General features: G+C 39.7%; 1 protein-coding gene across 2 annotated transcripts; it reads right to left on the minus strand.

Moving 5' to 3' along the window:
- Positions 1–349: 349 nt before the first annotated feature.
- On the minus strand, positions 350–21199 carry CHURC1 (churchill domain containing 1). Of its 2 annotated transcripts, none has more exons than XM_004314826.4 (4): positions 21047–21199; positions 10304–10439; positions 8672–8742; positions 350–2896 (listed from the first exon to the last, which is right to left on the minus strand). In XM_004314826.4, exons 1-4 carry the CDS (start codon positions 21164–21166, stop codon positions 2804–2806), a joined length of 420 nt encoding a protein of 139 aa, XP_004314874.1. In that variant the 5' UTR covers positions 21167–21199; the 3' UTR covers positions 350–2803. The 2 variants fall into 2 exon arrangements, with proteins under 2 accessions (XP_004314874.1, XP_019778196.1); XM_019922637.3 differs by having other exon boundaries at positions 8672–8745.
- Between the last annotated feature and the right edge of the window lie 1963 nt (positions 21200–23162).

Raw genomic sequence — 23162 nt, forward strand, 5'->3', positions numbered from 1 at the left:
ATGACTTACAAGTAACAAACCATATCTGGCTCTTCCTAGACTATATCATATGTCAATTAATTACTACTGGGAGAACCCAAGATCATTTGAGGAAGACAGAGCTAGCTAAAACAACACAACAGCAAACAGGCTGAGCTCTGAACTCCAAGAGCCTAACCAGGTCGACCCCAGACCTGTACATCATGGAGCAGGTAGAGAAAGAATGAGGTGCTAGGACAAGTTCACGTTCCCCACTACACCTACAGGTGATTTCTTCTTCTTCTTGTATCTCAGAAAGGGAAGCAAAGAAGACCAATGCCTTTGCCTGGTTCCCCTTTACTTAAACAGAGAAATATAGATGCAGTAGAACTGAGTTCAAGAGTTCTTTATTCTATTAGATCCATAAAAGAATTCTAGAAGATGATAAAGTATTGCAAAACACAGTACAATGCTGGTTTAATAATAATGAAATATATGGATAGGATCTTATGTTTAAAATTTTTGTAATATATTGTCTAAACCAGATAATTACACATTCTGCAAGAGATGAGGATATCAGGAGGGGCATATAAAATCATACTCTTGAGCTCCAAATGAGTAAGTTGGAAGCATTAGCAAACTCCATGAAGGGACAATTCAGAAGCTATAATGGGCTTAGTGCTGCTATTTAAGGTAATGAAACATTTTCTCTGCTTTCTGGATTCATTTCACCAAACGATTTCCTCAGCAGGTCAGATATAGATTTGCAGAAAGTGGAAAGCATTTTCCAGGAATAAAACAACTGATCCTTAAGGAACAGCTGCCTTAACTTTTCTCAATAATAAATCTTGGTCTGACATGCCTAGATTCCTCAGAGCGCTGTCACTGATATCCTCAACCTCTTCCTAACCTTGCTAGACTCTGTTACTTCACGTGTACTGAACACTATTACTGAGGGCATCACTGTACTAACTATGTAACCTGGACTAAGTTACTTCTTTGTGCCTCAGTTTCTCTGGCTCTAAAACTGGGCTAACAATAGTACCCACCCTCATGGAATTGTTAATGAGGATTAAACAACTGCTTAAAAAGGCCTTGGCACATAGTAAGTACTCAATAAACCTCAGCTGTTATCATTATTCCTGTTACAAAACAAAGCTTTTCCCTGATGTCAACAACTTTGCTCACTCAGTTCAGAATGTCTGAGATATGAATAGGAAAAAATTCTGTTTTAATGCCTGACCCTTAAGTTTTGATTTCATAATGAGAAGAACTAACTGAAACCATCTCATTCTGTCTAGAACTTTATATGCCTTCCAAAGCATTTTATATTCATTATTCATTTGGATCTTCTAACAATACTGTGAAGGAAGTATAACATCAATTTATACTAGTCCAATTTTATAGAAAGGGGACAATAAAGTCCAGAATAACACTTTGCTTAATGGTTATACTGCTAACAAATGGCAGAGGCCTAAATGCTAGGTTTTATGACACCCAAGCCAGAATTCTTTCAACTATGCAAGGTAAGATATTCTAAGATCCCTTTGGAGTAATTGAAACCATTCTATTTATATTAAATAAAGTCCACACTTTATTCAGATTTCCCTAGTTTTACCAAATGTTCTTTTTCTGGTGCAGGATCTCATCCAGGATACCACATTACACTTAATAGTCATGCTCTTTTTTGGCTGTGAGAGTTCCTCAGACTTCCTTGTCTTTGATGACCTTGACAGTTTTGAGGAGTACTGGTCAGGTATTTTCCTCAATTGGGATTCCTCTCTCAACTGGGATTTGTCTGAAGTTTTTCTCATGATTAGACTGGGGTTACGGGTTTTGGGGAGGAAGACCACAAAGGCAAAGTGTCATTCTCATCACATCATATCAAGAGTAATGCTATCAACGTGGCTCATCATCAATGATGATAATCTTGGTCACCAGGCTAGTGTTTGTCAGGTTTCTCAGTGAAGTAAAAGTTAAAGTCTCTTTTCCCCCTTTCCATACTATACTCTTTGGAAGGAAGTCACTATGCAAACCCATACTTAAGGAGTGAGGAGTATCTACATATATTATTTGAAATTTTTCTGCGTGGGGGATTTGTCTATTCTCTCCAATATATGTATTTATTTATTCAGTCATTCATTTATATCAGTATGGACTCATGAATATTTATACTTTGGTTTATAATCCAATACTACTTTATTTTGTTGCTCAAACTGTTCCAACTTTCGTCTCTGGGAGCTCCTTCAGCTGGCTCTTCTGTCCCTTTGACACACTCCCAATCATTGGGATTTTTCATTTCAGCACTTCGCTTTTTTGTGGCTCAAGATGCTCCAAGCTCGTCCTGTGTATTTACTGCCCCAGTCCTAGACTCAGTCATTTCCCCAAGGAATCCTAATTCCTTTTATTGGAACCAAGATCTGGGCACTAGATGTGCTTTCCATCCTAGTTATTGTTCAGCCACATAGCTGCTAACAAAGGTGCTTCTTTCTGGCTGCACTGATGTGCACTGGGAACTTTAGAAGAAAAGCTCAGCTCTAGAGAACAGCAATCCCCTAAATTACTTTTTCTTTCTAACTTTTTTTTTTTTTGGCCGTGCAACTTGATTTATGGGATCTTAGTTTCCGGACCAGGGATTGAACCCGGGTCATGGCAGTGAAAACGCCGAGTCCTAACCACTGGACCGCCAGGGAAGTCCCACTTTTTCTTTCAGAGAATAGGTAAGCCTAAGCAGAAAAAAATAATATGCAAATAATTTCCATTATAAACTAAGTTAGACAAACCATCAGGCTTGCTGTATTGTAAACCCACACCACATTGTGATTACAGAGCTGCAGAAGGATCCTTAGAATAAGAGAGTCATTTGTCGGGGGTCGTCAGGGAGAATACTGATCGTATCTTCAGCTTTACCACATAACAGACACAGCATGGTATACTCCTAGAACAAGATAAAGTGCACAATTACCTTGAGGAACTGGGAGAAAGATGCTTCGTAACTTTCTCTGGTAAAACCGTTCTCTGTAAATTGTCATGGATATGGTGTCTGTACATTAGATCAATTTCTTCAACACCTATAAGCAATGTCTTAGGTTTAGTCTGTGTATCCCAGAGCCTTCTGTTTATATAAATTGAATACATGCTGACGCTCTATTTACTATGTATACAAGAATGTCACCTTGGAAATGCATGGCTATTTCCTGGACTTAGAAACACACACACTGGGCTTACTTAGTGCTGCTATTTAAAGTAATGAAGCAATTTGAGTGTGGGCCCCTGAGGACAAATTTCTGTTCTTAGAGTTGTTCCTTTCTAGAATATTCAACACTAATAAGCAACAGAAATGAGTTTTAAAACAACAAAAAAGGAAAAAAATTTCCAAACCCAAACAGCTATTTTTATCTACCCCAGAAAAAATAAACAATTATGTTAAATCCATTAGTATGTAATGTCTCATATTTAGATAGCTAGTTGTCTAGAATTTGATCTATTTAAGGAGCTTTTTGTTTCTTGGGTTTAACAAATGTCCAGACTGGTGACAGAAGTTATTTTGTTTTAGGCAAAAATCCTTAGGGCAAAGTCCTGTTCTTATAGCTGTTCCTTTCTAGAATATTTAATATGGTCATAAACTACAGAAACATATTTCTTTCAAAACTTTTACTCTAAAGCTTTTTATCTTCTTTAGGAAAACAAGCATCTATACTAAATCTATTAGTATTTCCACATCTGACTTTGAGATTGTTGGCAGCCTGGAAATTGATCAGTCAAGGCAGTTTGTGTTTCATGGGTGTCTCACTAGAGAGAGGGTCACGAAGATAAACAGTGGCTACAGTACAAAGACTCAGAACCAGGCAACTGCCTTTCCATTTCCTACTAGAGAGTTCAGCAGGGAGACCTAGTTGTAGTAGTGGAAAGACTGTTTCTTAAAGACCACATTTAATTTTTTTTTTTTTTTGCGGTACACGGGCCTCTCACCGTTGTGGCCCCTCCCGCCACGGAGCACAGGCTCCAGACGCGCAGGCCCAGCGGCCACGGCCCACAGGCCCAGCCGCTCCGCGGCACGTGGGATCCTCCAGGACCAGGGCACGAACCCGTGTCCCCTGCATCGGCAGGCGGACTCTCAACCACTGCGCCACCAGGGAAGCCCCAGAGGCCACATTTAATTTTAAAGTCTATTCTACACAAACAGTAGAAACACAGGCTATAGCTCAGCAAACAAATATGAGTCTCATGAATCAAAAACAAAATTAAAATCTACTCTCTCCAAGGTTTTACTGCTTTCAAATCCTACTTTCACCTACCAGACATTACTAGTAGGATGTCACCCTCTCACTGGAAATGAAGAAAAAAGTAATAAAGTCAAAATGGGAAAATGTGTGAAGCTAGATAACTATTTGAGTTTTCAACCAATCTATCCATTGACAAGTTTTTATTAAGTGCCTAAAGGCTCTGCAATGTGCCAGGTGCGCCGGAAGACATGAGAGAAGGCAAGGACAAAGTCTGACCTTGCAAAACTTACAGTCTAACTTGGGAGAAAGGAAAAACCTAACACATGGTATAATCTGGAAAGGCTGTTAAATCAGTAAGACTGATTACACCTGTAATCTTTCATTTATAGGCAGTCTGGAATCCAAATTTCATTGTAGGTCAATTATTTGGAATTCAGAAGCAGTTTCCCAGAGGTAACGTTGCACATGGCAGTTAGGTTCCCAGGGAAATCCGGGAAGTCTTTTAAATTTATACTGCACAAGTACTATAGAATCTAACCACATATAGCAGTGCTTCTGTGGGAAAATATGTCTAGAATTCTCACTTGGGATGCCAGGAACACATTCTCACTCGGGATGCCAGGAATATGGTTGGATCAGGACATCCTTCACCCAAACTGACCAAGTTAGGAGAATCAGAATTCCCCCCAGTCATTCATGGAGACCTTCAAAGGCTCCACCTGGGCAAAGCCTGAGGGTAGAGATTTGGAAGGAAAGGTGGAGTGGGTGGAATCACCTTTGGGCAAGATCAGATCCTTGTTTTATGCTGAGGGTCCCATGGGCCTTTTCCCTCTATTATTACCTGCTAATTCTGACCCTTAGTCCTCTCCTTCCCTGGTCCACAGAAGAACAGGGAGCAGTCTCACAGTTTCCCTCTTGTTTCCTGAGGCAAATATATAGTCCTTTTAATGGATTTTAGGGTGATATAAAAAATATCAGATACCTGTAATCATTTATAATTTATTTTCTGTTTAAACTCTGTACTTATGTCTCTATTTCCCCTCTACTCTTGCCATCAGAAAATCTTACTTTGTTTAACAATGGTTTTGTTAAAAATGAATTTGTTTAAAAACAGAATCCTTATCTTTAAGAGATTCATATTGAAATATTTACAGAAGTAGTAATATGTTTGGGATTTGCTTCAAAGTAATCCTGTGGGGAGATGTGGAAATGGTGAGGTACAAATAAAGCAAACTGAAGCTGGGTATTGGAGATTAATACACTATTCTGCCTACTTTTGATTATGTTTAAATTTCCCATAAGACATTTAAAACAAAACAAAATATTACCAATGGTGGGAATCCCATCTTGAACCTCAATGGCTGCTGGAATAAGATGGGGGCTGGAATGGGGTGGGGCTGAGGAAAGTAAGTCACAGCAGCTGAGTATGAAGAGTTCTTGGGGTCATCAGACTAAGATGGAAGTTACCAGCTGGCCAGTCACAGGAGTCGGGGCCTGCTGTAGGTACAAGAAGAGCTCAGTAAAGGGAGAAAGCAGTATGGGCTGAACTATTAAGAATAAGAAGGAGATAGAATTTAAGTTCAGCTTGAAAGAGGTAAGATTTAGTTGGCTTGAAGGTAGTGAAAGGGACACGTTAAGTCAAGGAAAAAGCACGAATAAAGACAGTGATATGGAATAGAGCAAGCACATCGCATATGGAGTAGCAGAGGAGTGACAGGATGATGTGTTTCCAGAAGATTAATTTGAGGGCAGTACGCACGACTATACTGTGGGGACTGCTGCAGTAATTTAGGTTTCAGCAGTATGGTCCGTGATACGAGGGGTGGCAGTGGAGACAGACAAAAGCAAGAGAAACTAAGGAAGAAAGGAGGGCATTAGGGTTAAAGAAGGAGACCCGGGAGATATCCGATAGGTTTCATCAGGCACGAGGGTGCGTGTGCTCAATGCCTGCGGGAGTACAGAGAAGGTTCCTAGACCAGAGACCAAAGCTCAGGGGAAAAGCAGTTAGGGAGAAACAGGAGAGGAAACCAGAGAGTAAGCAAAGGAACAGTCAAAATGATTTAAAAAGAAAGAAAAAAGTCTAGCTCTATGGACCCCAGGGGAAGAAATGCTTCAAAAAGACAATGGTGGGCTTCCCTGGTGGCGCACTAGTTGAGAGTCTGCCTGCCGATGCAGGGGACACGGGTTCGTGCCCCGGTCCGGGAAGATCCCACATGCCGTGGAGCGGCTGGGCCCGTGAGCCATGGCCGCTGAGCCTGTGCGTCCGGAGCCTGTGCTCTGCAATGGGAGAGGCACGCATACCTCAAAAAAAAAAAAAAAAAAAAGACAATGGTCATCAAAACCAGATCCAGAAGAGATATTAAGAGAGAGAAGAACTGAGGCAAGGTCCCAGGATTTGGCCACCTTATAGGAAATCTATGAGAGAACAGTTTTAGTAAAGTGAAAATGAAAACCAGTTTGTAGGTTGTTAGGAGGAGCACAGGGAAATAAGGGAAATAGGGTAAAGAGCTACTCAAGGAAAGAAGCAAAAGGAGAGATGATCAGAGGATGAATCAAAGAGGCAGCTGAGTGAAACAAAAGGATTTTAATTTATTTCTAACAAATAAAGAAGAACTAAATATATTTAATGTAAAAATGCTTTAAATCTCACAGAGAAAAGAGGATGCTAGGAAGAGAGAAGATAACATGAGATTCCTGAGGAAATGCAGTGGGGGTAGCCATAGAGAGGAGGAAATAAAAATCTCTACTACAGGAGGGAAGGAAGAGAGTCTAAAGTTGGGGCAATGCTATGAATGGTGTGCAAAAGGAGAGTAGTGAGAAACGAGGGAAAGGGAGGCTGGCCAGCCCAGCAAGAACCTCGGGAAGGGGAGCTTGGATATTATACCGTAGCTGAAGGTGAACTACGGAAAGGCCAATGAGGTAGTCTGAAAGCATTATTTTAAGAAAAATATGCTGGTGGCAGAATATAGAATATGGGGGGGGGGGGGAGTGGATGTTGGGAGAGAAAGGACTGGCAGTGGAGAGTCTAGTTTAAGAGTTTTTTCCAAGAGAATTCCACATTATATAGGCCTTGTGACTATAGCCATCTTCCTTTAGCTTCTTCCTACCCCAAAGGAACTCCTGGGGAGCTTTGAAAATGGCTGTGCTCAATCATAAAGGAAAATCAGCTAGACTTTGGTCTCATGGCAGTGACACACAATGGCTCAATTAGGGTATAAACAGGCAATCTCAATATCCACTTACAGACTCTAAAAAGCTCACAGGAGCTTCAGGAACTGCTGCAAAATAGCTATAAGCACTCCCTTCCTCCCATGAACGGACAGAGCTGCTTGTTTAAGCCCCCGACATGTTCATTCCCCTACTTGGCCACTATTCATTCACTGAGATCTCGATTTTGCCGTAAGTGACATCTATCATATAAGTATTTTGAGGCATAATTTTTTGATCCTGGGGAGATGTGGTCAGGATGTTGTTAAGATGGACCACAAGATATTAGACCAGGTTCTGACAGGTGACTAAGTGCCTTCTTTCACACTGAAATAAGAATGAATGAAAGTGGTTATACTGTTTTATAAGATTCTGCTGTAGAAGATTTTTTTTCCCCTAATTATATAGTACCACCCAAATTTAAAGGATTAAAAAAAATTCCCTTGCCTGTTAAAACTCTTACCTCACATTTATATCCTCTGGATGAACATGTAATTCACACTAAATAAGTAAGTCAATCTGAGGGCTTGAAAGCGGAGGCAGTGAGGGACAGATACAGGTAAGTGTGTCCTCATGCTTTCCAGTTTGCCCTTGGCTCTCCCTCACTGTCCAGCTTTTCTTCCTGGTCATTAGACCTGTGAATCTTCAGCAACTTCAGGCCTACACCAGCCTGTAGAATTCTGTAGAATTCTTCACATGCTCTCAGAATTGTATAAGGACTAATCCTTATACTACATCCGTATTCTCTATCCTTATATGGTTCAGCTTCTCTCCTCCAACCATGATACACCTATCTTGTCATTTTACTTATCAAATAATATTAAAATATCCTATTGCAATTGAGACTACAGAGTTGCTTGACTCTACAGGTCTATAAGGGAAATAAAGATAATCTCGTTAGCATGATTTCCATGCTCAGCAAGTATGGTGGCAGTGGGCAGGCCAACACTTAAAGCCAAGAATTGTGCAATCATGTAACTGGGTAGAGAAAAAAGAGGCACAATAGTAACCTCATATGAAGCCACAATGTGCTGTTCTTTACAAGCAAAATGAGATATCATTTGTAAGGCATGTGTTTTGCTTTGTGACTGGTGTGAAGACAGGTTTGAACAGATCCACCCACATCTGCAGTGTCTCTCAACTTACACAAGCGGAAGACAGGGATGGTCTCCTCTAAGATTCACTAGTACTTCATTTATGAAGACTATACCTAGATTTTTCAAGGGTACTCTTATTGTTCCCCTCCCCCCGCAATAACATACCCACATTTATACATTTACCTGAAATTCATCCATGATACTGAACGTATACTCATGCCTGGCTATTACATGATGACAATTCCTACAAAGATCTGCTGAAACAGAGAAAGACTTAATTAAGTCTTAGAAGGTGCCCTAAGACAGTAAAATTTCTAGTCTTAGCATGGTATTGCTTTGAAAGAATCTTAACTCTGTCATATTTAACACAGCAGGAAACCCATTATAATATCTACCTTGATAAAAAATCCAGACTCTGTCACACAGCAACACTATATAATTAAGAGCCTGAACTCAGAGACTTAATGTGCATATATTCATTCCTATTGAAAGCTCTCTAAGGTAATCAATTAACGGATATGTAAGTGTGTTTTTGAAACTAGCTGGACCTTTCTAACTATGTAGGAGCTTTTATTCTCAGGAATGATAGAAATTGTGCTACTAACCAATCATAAACAAAAAGCTAACATTAGATGTTAAACTGAATTTAGCAGTAACAAAAGACTCTAGTAAAAACAATACAGTAATAATAACAATGATACATTGAGTGCTTAATGTGTGCCAGATACTGTTTTAAATACTTTGTAACTGTTTATTCACTTAATGTTCTCAGAAACCCAATGAGGTAGATACTACTGTTATCATGTTTGTAGGGATAAGGAAACAAAGGCACACTATGGATAAGAACTAGGAAGACCACAGCTGAGCTACAAAGTGTTAGAATCAGAATTCAAACCCAAGCTTTCTTGCTCCAGAGCCCTTGCTTTTGACCACTATCCTCTACTACCTGGAAAAAAATAGAGTTTAAAGGGGTACATGATACAGGAAAGAAAAAGATTCTTCTAATTTAGAACATTTTTCCACAGTCTGACTCTATTCTAAAGGCTTAGTGTCTTTCGCACCTTTCTTTCAAAATATCATTATTTGCACATTTAATCCTCATATAGTCAGAACATACCAAAAAATCAGGAGACAAGCAAAAAAGCAAATGTGAACAATTTAAATAGTTGCCATAAGATCTGGGCACGAAAGTGCACATATACTTAATTTACTTGTAGAGATTCTTAGTGCCAACCTCAGAACTTATTTATTTTTATTATAGTTATTTGATTTCCTAGTATCAAGGATAAGGAATAGCATATGAAGGTAGCATACTTAATACTTACAGTAGCAAAAGAAAGAAACTATAAACTGACAGTAACAAAAGAGACAAAAGCTATAAAAGCAGAAACAAGACTAAAAAAACCATAGCATCCCAGAACCATTTAGTATAAGGAAAAACAGCCCTAAACACTTTAATAGCTGTTGGAGCACATCACTGTATTATATTATAGTAGAAAGTGAAAATTCACATGGAAGACCCTAAGTTAAAAAAAAAGTCCCTATATCTTGTTTCAGAAGACACAGTCTTTAAAGATAAACAAAAGAAAATTGGTGCCTGAATCATAAGCTTCAGTTATCTGCAAAAGTCATTTATGTGGAATATCTGATGATGCTACATAAATGAGATGTTACCAACATTTTCCTCTTAAAAAACTAACTAGCGATTTTGTGTTGCAATATGATAGTGAAACAGGCCTCATACGACTTTGCGCAACCTAACTCCCAAAAGCTGATACCTGCTAACGGGCTCAGATGGAAAAAAAGTCTACTTACGATCATAGGTAACTATTTCTTCTCCATCTTCCTCTTTCAAAGATTTGTTTGTGATCAGCATAAAGTCCCGCTTACTGCACACTGCACAGCCTATAAAGTTCAGCAAGAAAGATCCATTCTCCAGGCAGATGTTACCCTAAAATAAGAAAAACAGAATTTAGTTTTCTTTTTTGAGGGGATTTTAATTTTCTTATATTTCAAAATCCTTGGTGAAAATGATTAATAGACTTACAGTCTCTAAAGACAAAAAACATGGCCAGAATTTACTTGCTTGAAGTGTACACCAAGTAATTTTTGAAATTACTAGCTTTCCTCTAGAAGTGTTATTCATAGTAAATAAAACTGAAGAAGTGTTAGAGCTTAGGACTGCAACTGTGTTTAAGAGGACTAAATGCAAATGGATATTTAGAAACAACTTAATGAAGTCTTAATACAACACGTGAAAAGGAAAAATCAGAAAAATCTAATAGCCAACACTATTAAATGAGGTATCATATTATAAAGCTAGAATGAAAATTCAATCAAAATGGAAACACTGAGCCAATGATAAAAATGATCTTATCCACTGTGATGCTCAGTGGACTGTTGAAACAGCATTTTTTCAAGCCTTAAAAATACCACAAAATAAACAAAGAGAAATAAACTCTCAGCTCTACAGATGTCAGTCACTAGGATATGTGTGATTCAGGCAGAAAAGGTAAGTTCCGCAATTCATCAGATTGACACCATGGCATTTAAAAGAGAAAGGGTTTTACTTGTCACTAAGAAACTGTAAACAACATATACTCCTGGCTCAAGGGAGGTCTTTGCTAAAGGCTTACTAATAATTGTTCAGAACTTAAAGTCACTTCATAAACTACCTAGTTCTACTCATTTCTTTATTTTTTAATTTTTATTTTATATTGGCGTATAGTTGATTAACAATGTTGTGTTAGTTTCAGGTGTACAGCAAAGTGATTCAGTTATACATGTATCTATTCTTTTTCAAGTTCTTTTCCCATTTAGGTTATTACAGAATGTTATTTCTTTTTTTAAAATTATAGTTGACTTAAAATATAATTAGTTTCAGGCATGCAACATACTGATTCAATATTTTTGTAGATTACACTCCATATAAAGTTATTATATAATATGGGTTATATTCCTTCTGCTGTACATTACATCCTTGTAACTTATTCATTTTATACCTAGTAGTTTGTACCTCTTCATCTCCTTTACGTCCTCCCACCTCTCTCCCCTCTGGTAACCACTACTTTGTTCCACGAATCTGTGAGTTTCTGTTTTGTTTTGTTCATTCGTTTGAATAAACAAATTTAGTTATCTATTTTAGTATTTATTTATTTATTTAAATATTTATTTATTTTGGTTGCACCGGGTCTTAGTTGAGGCACATAGGATCTTCATTGCGCCATGCGGGATCTTTAGCTGTGGCATGTGGGCTTCTTAGCGGCAGCATGTGGACTCTTAGTTGCAGCATGTATGTGGGATCGCCAACCAGGCATGGAGCCCGGGCCCCCTGTATTGGCAGTGTGGAGTCTTACCCACTGGGCCACCAGGGAAGCCCCTGCTTGATTTTTTAGATTTCACATATAAGTGAAAACATACAGTATCTGTCCTTCTCTGACTTATTTTGCTAAGCATAGTACTCTCCAGGTCCATCCATGTTGTCGCAAATGGCAAAATTTCATTCCTTTTTATGGCTGAGTAATATATATTGTGTATATATACTACATCTTCTTTATCCATTCATCTGTGATGGACACTTAGGTTGCTTCCACATCTTGGTTATTGTAAATGATGCTGCTATGAATACTGGGGTGCATATATCTTTTTGAATTAGTGTTTTCATTTTCTTCGGATATATACCCAGGAGTGGACCTGCTGGATAATATTGTAGTTGTATTTTTAATTTTTTGAGGACCCTCCACACTGTTTTCCATAGCGGCTGTACCAATTTACATTCTCACCAACAGTGTACTGGGGTTTCCTTTTCTTCACGTCCTCGCCAACACTTTATTTTTTAAGTGGCATGGGTCACATCTAGGCTTCCACCATGCTTCTATCAGCCAGACTTGCATTAAATTAAATTTAATTAATTAATTTATTGGTCGCACCACACGGCATATGGGATCTTAGTTCTCAGACCAGGGATTGAACCCATGCCCCCTGCAGTGGAAGCATGGAGTCTTAACCACTGGACAGCCAGGGAAGTCCCACCAACACTTATTATTTGTTGTCTTTTTGATAATAGCCATTCTGACAGGTGTGATGCGATTTGCATTTCCCTGATGATTAGTGATGTTGAGCATCTTTTCATGTGCCTGTTGGCCATGCCTTTCTTTGGAAAAATGCCGATTTAGGTCCTCTACCAATTTTTTTTTTTTTTTTTTTTTTTTTTTTTTTTTTGCGGTACGCGGGCCTCTCACTGTTGTGGCCTCTCCCGTTGCGGAGCACAGGCTCCGGACGCGCAGGCCCAGCGGCCATGGCTCACGGGCCCAGCCACTCCACAGCATGTGGGATCCTCCCGGACCGGGGCACGAACCCGCGTCCCCTGCATCGGCAGGCGGACCCTCAACCACTGCGCCACCAGGGAAGCCCCTATTTTTTTTTTTTTTTGATAGTAGTTCAACCTCATTTCTGACCAACAAAAAAACTGAGGTATTTTTAATAGTTAATGTGACTAAAAACCATTCAAACTAATGCATTTCTCCAATGCAGCTATATGCCTGATACTGTGCAAAGCATGGTGGAGGATTCCGAGGACTGCAGGATGAGTCACAGACGTTTCTACCTTCAAGGAGCTTATGAAGTATGAGGGATTTAAGACCCATCTTAACCAATGCCACAGTGGAGCCTTCCTGGATTCCCAGCACCACCATTAACTAAGTGCCTTCGTAGTGCTATGTATTAAGAGGTTAACTCTGGTGGGGGGAAATCAAACTAACTATGCAGTTTGGAGATACTAAAACATAGGCACATCAACATAACTACTAAAAGGGAAAAAAAGCCTTGGGATTAAAGTATAAATTTCCAGCTATTAAGAACAAGTGCTTTGATTTTTTTAAAAAATAAACTTTACCGAGGTATAATTTACACACAATAAAATCCACACATTGTAAGGGTATACATGAAAGAATTTTAACAAATGTATATACCAATGTAATCACTACCCCAATCAAGATACAAAAATTTCTGTCTTCCCAGGAAGTCCCTCCTGCTTTGCAGTCTATCTCCAACCCCTATCTCACCTCAGGCACCCACTGACCTGATTTCTATCTCCAGAGATTAGTTTTGCCTGTTCTAAAGTTTTACATAAATAGAATCATACAGTATACTCTTTTACACCCAGCTTCTTTTGCCTAAAATGATGTCCACGTTAATTATCTACGTTGTTGTATGTATTGGTAGTTCATTGCTTTTTTAATGCCAAGTAGTATCCCATTGCATGGATCGATCTGTTGATAGACATTTGGGTTCTTCCCAGTTTTTGGTTGTTATGAATAAAGTAGCTATGAAGATTCATGTATAAGTCTTGTGTAGACATATGCCTTTCTCTTGAGTAAATATCTAGAAGTGGAATTGCTGAGTCATACAGTAAAAATATGGTATATATATAAACTTTATAAGAAACTGCCAATTAGTTTCCATTTTCTATTCCCACCAGCAATGTGTGAGTTCCAGATTTCCCACATTCTCATCAACACTAGGTATTATGTCTTTTTTATTTTAGCCATTCTAATGATGTAAAGTGGTGTCTCATTTTAGTTTTAATTTATATTTCCCTGATGACTAGTGATGTTGAGCATCTTTTCATGGTGCTTATTAATATATCTTATTTTGTGAAATATCTATTCAAGTCTTTTGCCCATTTTTTGAAAAGTTAAATTGTTTATCCTCTTATTGAGTTATAAAAGTTCTTCATGTATCTTAGATACAAACCATTTGTCAGATATATGTATTACAAATATGGTGCACAGGCTTAACTGTTCTGCGGCATGTGGGATCTTCCCAGACGAGGACTCGAACCCACGTACCCTGCACCGGCAGGCGGACTCCCAACCACTGCGCCACCAGGGAAGCCCTGGTTTGCCATTTTTTAAATGGTGTCTCTTGAAGAACAAACAGTTTTGATTTTTATGAAGTCCAGTTTATTAAATTTCTTTCATTGTTTGTGCTTGTATTCTAAAACATCTTGCCTACCCCAAGATTGCAAAGATTTTCTCCTTTGTTTTCTTCTAGAAATTTTATAGTTTTAGCTGGTAGGTTTAGGTTTATGATCCATTTTGAAATAACTTTTATATATGGTCTGAGGTAAGGATCAAGTTTCATTTATTTCTATATGAATATCCAGTTGTTCCATCAACATTTGTTGAAAAGACTATCCTTTCCCCATTGCATTACATTGGCAACTCCGTGGAAAACTCAAATCATCCTATATATGTGGGTCTAATTTTTTTTTTTTTTTTTTTTAACATCTTTATTGGGGTATAATTACTTTACAATGGTGTGTTAGTTTCTGCTTTATAACAAAGTGAATCAGTTATACATATACATATGTTCCCATATCTCTTCCCTCTTGCGTCTCCCTCCCTCCCACCCTCCCTATCCCACCCCTCCAGGCTGTCACAGAGCACCGAGCCAATATCCCTGTGCCATGCGGCTGCTTCCCACTAGCTATCTACCTTACTACGTTTGTTAGTGTGTATATGTCCATGACTCTCTCTCGCCCCGTCACAGCTCACCCTTCCCCCTCCCCATAACCTCAAGTCCGTTCTCTAGGAGGTCTGCGTCTTTATTCCTGCCTTACCCCTAGGTTCTTCATGACATTTTTTTTTCTTAAATTCCATATATATGTGTTAGCATACTGTATTTGTCTTTTTCTTTCTGACTTACTTCACTGTGTATGACAGACTCTAGGTCTATCCACCTCATTACAAATAGCTCAATTTCGTTTCTTTTTATGGCTGAGTAATATTCCATTGTATATATGTGCCACATCTTCTTTATCCATTCATCCGATGATGGGCACTTAGGTTGTTTCCATCTCCGGGCTATTGTAAATAGAGCTGCGATGAACATTTTGGTACATGACTCTTTTTGAATTTCGGGTGGGTCTACTTTTGACTATTCTTTTCCCTTGATTTATATGTCTATCTTTTGCACTGATCTCACACTCTTTTGATTATTGTAGCTTTATAGTAAGTTTTTAAATTAGGTAGTTTACGTCCTATAATTTGGCTAGTCTAGGTTCTTTTCATTTCCATATAAATTTTAGAATCAGCTTATAACTTTTACAAAAAAGCCTGCTGGGTTTGTTTTTTGTTTTTTTTTTTGTAATTTATTTGTCTATTTTTGGCTGCACTGGGTCTTCGTTGCGGCGCGTGGGCTCTTCGTTGCGGCGCGTGGGCTACTCTTCGTTGCGGTGGCTTCTCTTGTTGCAGAGCACGAGCTCTAGGCACGCAGGCTTCAGTAGCTGTGGCACGCAGGCTCAGTAGTTGTGGCTCACAGGCTCCAGAGCACAGGCTCAGTAGTTGTGGCACATGGGCTTAGTTGCTCTGCGGCATGTGGGATCTCCCCGGACCAGGGCTTGAACCCATGTCGCCTGCATTGGCAGGCGGATTCTTAACCACTGCACCACCAGGGAAGCCCCTCCTGCTGGGGTTTGAACTGGGACTGCCTTGAATCTATAAAAGCTGACTGACAAAGACTCCAAGATATTAAGTAATTTTTTAAAAAGTCTTAAAAGAATAAAGATCTAAATACCATTTTCAAATAAACAGAACTCTGAACAGAACTGCACACATAAACACAGGTACCTTATACAATATGGTCTAACCTCTGTAATCTGACTATATAAGCAGGCAGAATGTAAACTCTAAACACTGAGGGAAGAGAAAAGGGATCTATGTATCAGTTGTGAGGTAGGGAAATAAATTCTTGAAATGGCAAATGCAAGTACAGTAAATAAGAAACTGATGGGGCTTTCTCTAAGGGACTTGGTCATTTGAACGTGAGAATAACCTTCATCAGTGAGGCATGATTCTTTTATTAGATGAAACAAGATTATTAATGTCCAAATTTGGGAAAGTAAATTAAAGCATACAATATTCAGAGAAGCTTTTGAGGCTCTCACAATGGGAGGAAAAAGAAGAAAAAAATCTAAATCAATTCCACAGTAATAACGGTAAACTATAACAGTTTCGAGAAGACAGGAAAAAAGACAAACATTAAATATCCTTAGAAAATGTGATTCAGCTAAATCCTGGTTGAGGATCTATAAAGGTATACAAATGTGCAAGAAGAAATGGTTGAGGGACTTCCCTGGTAGTTCAGTGGTTAAGAATCTGCCTGCCAATGCAGGGGACACGAGTTCAAACCCTGGTCCAGGAAGATCCCACATGCCGCGGAGCAACTAGGCCCGTGTGCCACAACTACTGAAGCCTGCATGCCTAGAGCCCGTTCTCCACAACGAGAAGTCACCGCAATGAGAAGCCGCGTACCGCAACGAAGAGTAGCCCCCACTCGCTGCAACTAGAGAAAGCCCGCGCACAGCGACGAGGATCCAATGCAGCCAAAAATAAATAAATAACTAAATAAATTTATTTAAAAAAAAAAGAAATGGTTGAATACTATGATGATAATTAGTATGAAAGTATATTATGATAAACTTACAAATTTGAGAAATCCGCAACTATACTGACAATGATTGGGCTAATTTGCTTCTTCCAAAAAACTATTATTTCAGATGGTATAACTTAACAGTGCATACGTTTTGTCAGGGAGTACTTAAAATTGAAAATAGAAAATACAGTTCTTAAAGAACCAAATTCTAGTTTTGCTAATTTTCTCTATTGTTTTTCTATTTCCTATTTCATAATTTCTACTCTAGTCTTTATTATTTCCTTTCTTCTGCACGCTTTGGGTTTAGTCTGCTCTTGTCTTTTTTACTGACTTAAAGTGGAAAGTTAGGTTATTGATTCCAGATTTTTTCTTTTAATATAGTCATTTTAAAATGCATCATTTTAAAGCATCCATTTCCATACAATTGTTTTACCAATTATATATCAGACTCAGCATTTAATTAAATATGGTTTAATGCTAAGCAACAATTTGAGTACGTGAACTTTTGTAGTTTAATTTTAAGTGAGGTATATAAAACATAATTTCTAATTTAAACATAACTAATTTACACTGATTACGTCCTTCTGATTAACCTAAATTTAAGCTATATTTCTGTATTGCTGCTGAATTACTAATACTTTTAAAGCTGAAACTTGAACTATATGAAATATAGGTTTCATTTCCAGTTTGATGTGGAAATGTTTTATTACAATTTTGGGCCTGATCAGTTATTTTAGAAAACGCAGTAGAGTTCTAGTTCCAACTGGTTTGCTAAATGCTTTTCTGAATGAAAAAAAAGTTTGGTTCACAGTTGAGTAAAAAAATTTGAGTTCAGAAAATTAGTATGGTTCATTTTCAATCTGATTCATGCTTGAGTTCAAGTTCTTGGCGTAATTTTACAAGCAAGTGGGCCAGAGCTCTGTTAGAAATTTTCTAGCCTGTGGTAAACATCCACCACAAAACTCCAGAAATTTTATGAAACCAAAGATAAATAATCAAACATTTATTACCTCCTCATTCTGCATTTAGACCTACCCAACATGCTAATCCATTATGTTCCTCTGCCAAACTTTCTGAACGAGTGGACTATACTTGCTACCACCACCTGAGTACCTTTTCCTTTGCTAGGCTTAAGTAGAGTGGCTTCTGCTCTTACCGCCCTTAAAAATATCTCATGACTTAAAAAAATCCCAGAGTTGGAAGGATCCCTGAGATTTCAAGTAGTCATTTAGTCTCTACGGAACAACAGGAAGAGAGTTCAATTCCTCTAAGGTTACCCATTCTATTAAAAAAAAAAAAAACCTGTTAGAAAATTCTTTATTCTGATTCAAAGCCTACAACTCCCTAACATCCACGCACTAATTATTTCTAAATCTGCCTTCTGAAATTTCAAAGAAAAGCTCAATTCTTCCTCATGACAGCCCTTTATTTCTTTGAGAACAGAATAAAATCAGAGAAAACTGCTTCAGGTACTTTCCTGGTTTTCCAGTCACCTCAGTGCTTTTCTCTACTCTTCTTCCTATACTTTTATTTTCATTTCCTAAATTAATTTATTCCCTGAAGCTCAGTTCTTGATTCTGGTTGATTCTGTACATTCTTTTCCTAAGAGAACAAATTATTTCTATTTTGACTCCTTTATTTGGCTGATTCATCTGTTTGGATCTCTTACCCAAACTGCCATCCTATATTTTCACTTGACTCCTGGGATGTTACACTCTCAACCTCGGATTAAACATGATAAAAAAAAAAATCTGATCATTTGCTCCCCCAATTTTGGTTCTCCCTCCCTCCCAGATGGCTCCAATTTCTGTAATACTTCCAAATTTCCCAGCTGCCTAGATTGAAAACCCTTAGATCATCGTCAGCTCTTCTTTTCTTCCTTCCTACATTAAATTGGTTGAATCCTGTTAATTCTTTCTTTGAAATGAGGACTTGTACTTCCCTAGTGGTGCAGTGGTTAAGAATCCGCCTGCCAATGCAAGGGACACGGGTTCAAGCCCTGGTCCAGGAAGATTCCATATGCCACAACCATTGAGCCTGCGCTCTAGAGCCCTTGAGCCACAGCTACTGAGCCCGCGTGCTGCAACTACTGAAGCCCACGCTCCTAGAGCCCCTGCTCTGTAACACAAGCCACCCTAATGAGAAGCCCGCACACCGCAAGGAAGACTAGTCCCTGCTCGACGTAAGACGCAACTAGAAAAAGCCCCTGCAGAGCAACAAAAACCCAACGCAGCAATCAATCAATCAATAAATGAGGTCTTCATCATCTCATGCCTATACTACTGTTGCTATTTGGTTCCCCAAATGCTCTGTAGGGCTGTCCTTTTACATTTCCCCCCATCCCATCATCTTAACATACAACCATAAGATTCACTTTCCTAAATAGCAGATTTCAGAATCATTTCCCTATTCAATTTTTTTGTATAGTTGCCCAATGCCTAAACTTCTCAATATAATTTGTCTTTTGATTAGCTCAACTCTTAAAAATCCAACCTAACATCCTTTTTTTTTTTTTTTGGCCACACCGCAGCATGTGGGATCCTAGTTCTCCGACCTGGGATCAAACCTGTTACCCCAGCAGTGGAAGCATGGAGCCAGGGAATTCCCCAACCTAATATCTTTAACACTATCCACAGCAAACATCTCCCTCATGGTGCCTATAATGTGCAGTTTTTGTTACTGCATTCACAAAAATCTTTTTAAACTTAAAAAAAAGTATGAAAAAGAACACAACACAGAAATGTGAAACATAAAGTACAGCATAATGCCTCTACCTATTAAATATCAGTAGTACCCCAGTGTGACAACCAAAAATGCCTCCAGATATCGTCAAATGTCCCTTGGGAGGCAAAACCACTCCCAGTTGAGTGCCACTGCTCCATTCACTTTCATTACTCATTCACTCATGGTGTTCCATTCTAGGGCTATATCACATGTTTCCAGTCTACTACCACAAACAATGCTGTTATGAACATTCTTATACCAGTCTCCAGGAACACACTAGGCACATGCATTTATCTGTCTAAAATGGGAACTGCTGGGTCATTCAGCAGGCATATCTTTAACTTTTTTTTCTTTTTTCTGATAATGCTAGACCTTTTTCAAAGAGGTTGTACCATGAGTGCTCATGTTGTTATAAAACCTTCCCAAAAGACTAAGTATTATTCAAAATATTAAGCGACAGGACCAACTACAAAGATTTTCTACCTCCCAACCAATATGAGAATCCTTGTTCTTGTTATTTTCCCCCAGCATCAGCTCCTCCTTTCCTCTTCTACCCTAGTCACACCTATCCTTCAAGTCCCAACTGAAGTCCACCTTTCTGTTGGGAGAACAGCGCTATCCTCTATTGCTCTCCCCTTTCTCTAAACCGGAATAGCATTAATGGACCGTACTAGTCATTTTTTGTTAATCACGTGCTCCCGTAAAATGTAAGCTCTTTGGCAGCACGGAAGCTGCCTTTTATTTCTTCTTGGGTATCCCTTTCTGGCCTGGCAAAGTAATCTAGTTACACGCATACAAACGTTCAGTAAGTATACCTTGAATGAATGAGAGTAAACTTCTCAATCTCCTGAGCTTGAAAGGAACAGAGATTTAAAAGAAAGTAACAGCCTGGAAACCTGAGTTCTAGTCTTGGCTCTCTCACAAACTAGAATGTGCACTTCGCCAAGTGATTTCCCCTCTCTAGGCATTAGTTTCATCTGCAAAATTGGGTTAGAATAGATGACCTAAGAGGTCCCTTCCAGCGCTAGAATTCAGGAAGAGCACTGAACGTTATCAAATGAAGCTTGAGGATGAGACCAGGGTAGAGATGGGGGTGTCCCTCTGTTGTCGACTGGGTTGCTGGTGGTGGTAGGGTTTCATTTGTTTTCCCCTTGGAGCTCAAGAGAAATGGGGTGACGGCTGCTATCAGTCGCCAGAGCGGGGATCAGCAGGAACCGACGGCTGCAGGCCATCCCCGCTGTCAAGTGCCTACATACAGCTGCCGCGTCACTGGATGGGGCGGAGCGGCTGAGTCCGCCCCGCGCCCGGCCTCCCATGAAGGCCGGCCGGGGATATGAGAAGCCTCAGGGGCGGCCATGGGCCAAAGGAGAGGGAAGTTCTCGGCGCCCACTCGCTCACCCGGTTGGGATATTCCTTCTCCACACAGTCCCCACACATCGCGACGCAGTTAACGGGGAAGTTCCTCCGCTTCTTCCGGGAAGAGGAAACCTCGCGAGAGCTCAGAGAAAGTCGCCGCATGCGCCCAGAGTACTCACCCTGGAGTGTTGGGTCTTGAGCTAATTCCAAGTCTCCGCCCCTTAGCAACTATTGTTAGGGCTGGGTCTGGTCTCCCAGACAACAACCGACGGCAAAGGGTAGGACTTTAGAAACCTTCCGAGAGAGAGGAAAGGGAAAGGGATCTTGGACCGAGCAAAGTTCCAATAGGCGCCTTCCTGAGTCTAGGCTGACAGAAAGCCAAGTCGCAATACACAAGAAAGGGAATTGTTTTTTGCTGCTTCAGCTTACTCCATATATAAAGCTGAAATTACAATTTGGGTACCTTTCCGTACCATTTCTTAGGGCAGTGGGAGTGATAGTTCAGATCTTGGCAGGGGAACAAGCAATAAATGAAGTGTTTGGTAGGAGGCACTTACAGTTCTGCAGAGAATCTCGTGAAAACACAAAATGTTAATAATAAATGACCATTCCAGAGTCCTCTGGAGGACAAAGCAATGGGAAACGTGTTTCTATCTCTCTATGTGTCTTCCTTTTCAGATGAGGAAACCAAGGAAACAGTGGTTAAAGGTCTTGTCTAGGGTAACAAAATCACTCAGTAGTCAGCCAGGACTAGACTCAGTTCCTACCCTGGGCTCAGCACCTTTTTAATACAGTAGCCAGTAGCCACGTGTGGCTATGAAGCACTTTTTTTTTTTTTTTTTTTTTTGCGGTATGCAGGCCTCTCACTGCTGTGGCCTCTCCCATGCGGAGCACAGGCTCCGGACGCGCAGGCTCAGCGGCCATGGCTCGCGGGTCCGGCTGCTCCGCGGCATGTGGGATCTTCCCAGACCGGGGCACGAACCCGTGTCCCCTGCATCGGCAGGTGGACTCTCAACCACTGCGCCACCAGGGAAGCCCTATGACGCACTTTTAATGTGGCAGACTGAACTGAGATGTGTTGTAAGTACATCCTGCAGACTAGATTTGGAAGACAGTATAAACAAGGTAAACTATTTCATTAGTAATTTTTATATTGATACATGTTGAAATAATTGTGCTAAAATATATTATTAAAATTAATTTCACCTGTTTCCTTTCTTTAATCTGGCTACCAGAAAATTGAAAATTACACAAATTATATTTCTACTGGATGGGGCTGGTCTATGCAGTTCCCTCTTGATCCACTTTTAAATGTGTCATAATTATTCCAGCAACTTTATTTAATTTTAATTAATTTATTTTTGGCTGTGTTGGTTTTTCTCTAGCTGCGGCGAGCGGGGCCTACTCTTTGTTGCAGTGTGTGGGCTTCTCATTGCAGTGGCTTCTCTTGTTGCGGAGCACGGGCTCTAGGTGCACGGGCTTCAGTAGTTGTGGTGTGCAGGCTCAGTAGTTGTGGCTCATGGGCTCTAGAGTGCAGGCTCAGTAGTTGTGGCGCATAGGCTTGCTCTGCATGTGGGATCCTCCCAGACCAGGGATTGAACCCTTGTCCCCTGCATTGGCAGGCGGACTCCCAACCACTGCACCACCAAGGAAGTCCTGTGTCACCTGTTTTTAAAGCCTAATGCAGACTTAATTTTACTAACCACTGTATCTGTTTTATTCAGTTCTATAGACATTTGTTGAGTGCCTTCACTGCAAGGAACGGTGGCAACAACAGAAAGATGAGAAAGACTTTGTCCTTTCCTACTCTCCAGATCTTCACAATAGAGTCTGAGAGATAAAATGAGCACAAATACCTATAATTACTGGCAGATTGTGTTATAAGAGCACAAAATGGAAAGCCTATTTCCAGGTGAGGGATTGGGAAAGAGGAATTTAGGGCTTGAAGAATATGTAGGATTTCAAAAAGCAGAGAGTTTTAGTATACGAATTCCAGGTGGACAAATGCAAGGAGTTTGGATTTTACTCTGCATGTAACAGGGAGCCCCTGAGAGTTTGAGCAGGAGAGTAATAACAGAACTGTGGTTTAGGAGGATTATTTTAGCATTTTATTGGGATTGCTTGGAACTGGTAGAAATTGGACATGGAAAGGCAGACC

The sequence above is a fragment of the Tursiops truncatus genome, chromosome 2 (genome assembly GCF_011762595.2).
Source record: "Tursiops truncatus isolate mTurTru1 chromosome 2, mTurTru1.mat.Y, whole genome shotgun sequence".
Classification (NCBI taxonomy): domain Eukaryota; kingdom Metazoa; phylum Chordata; class Mammalia; order Artiodactyla; family Delphinidae; genus Tursiops; species Tursiops truncatus.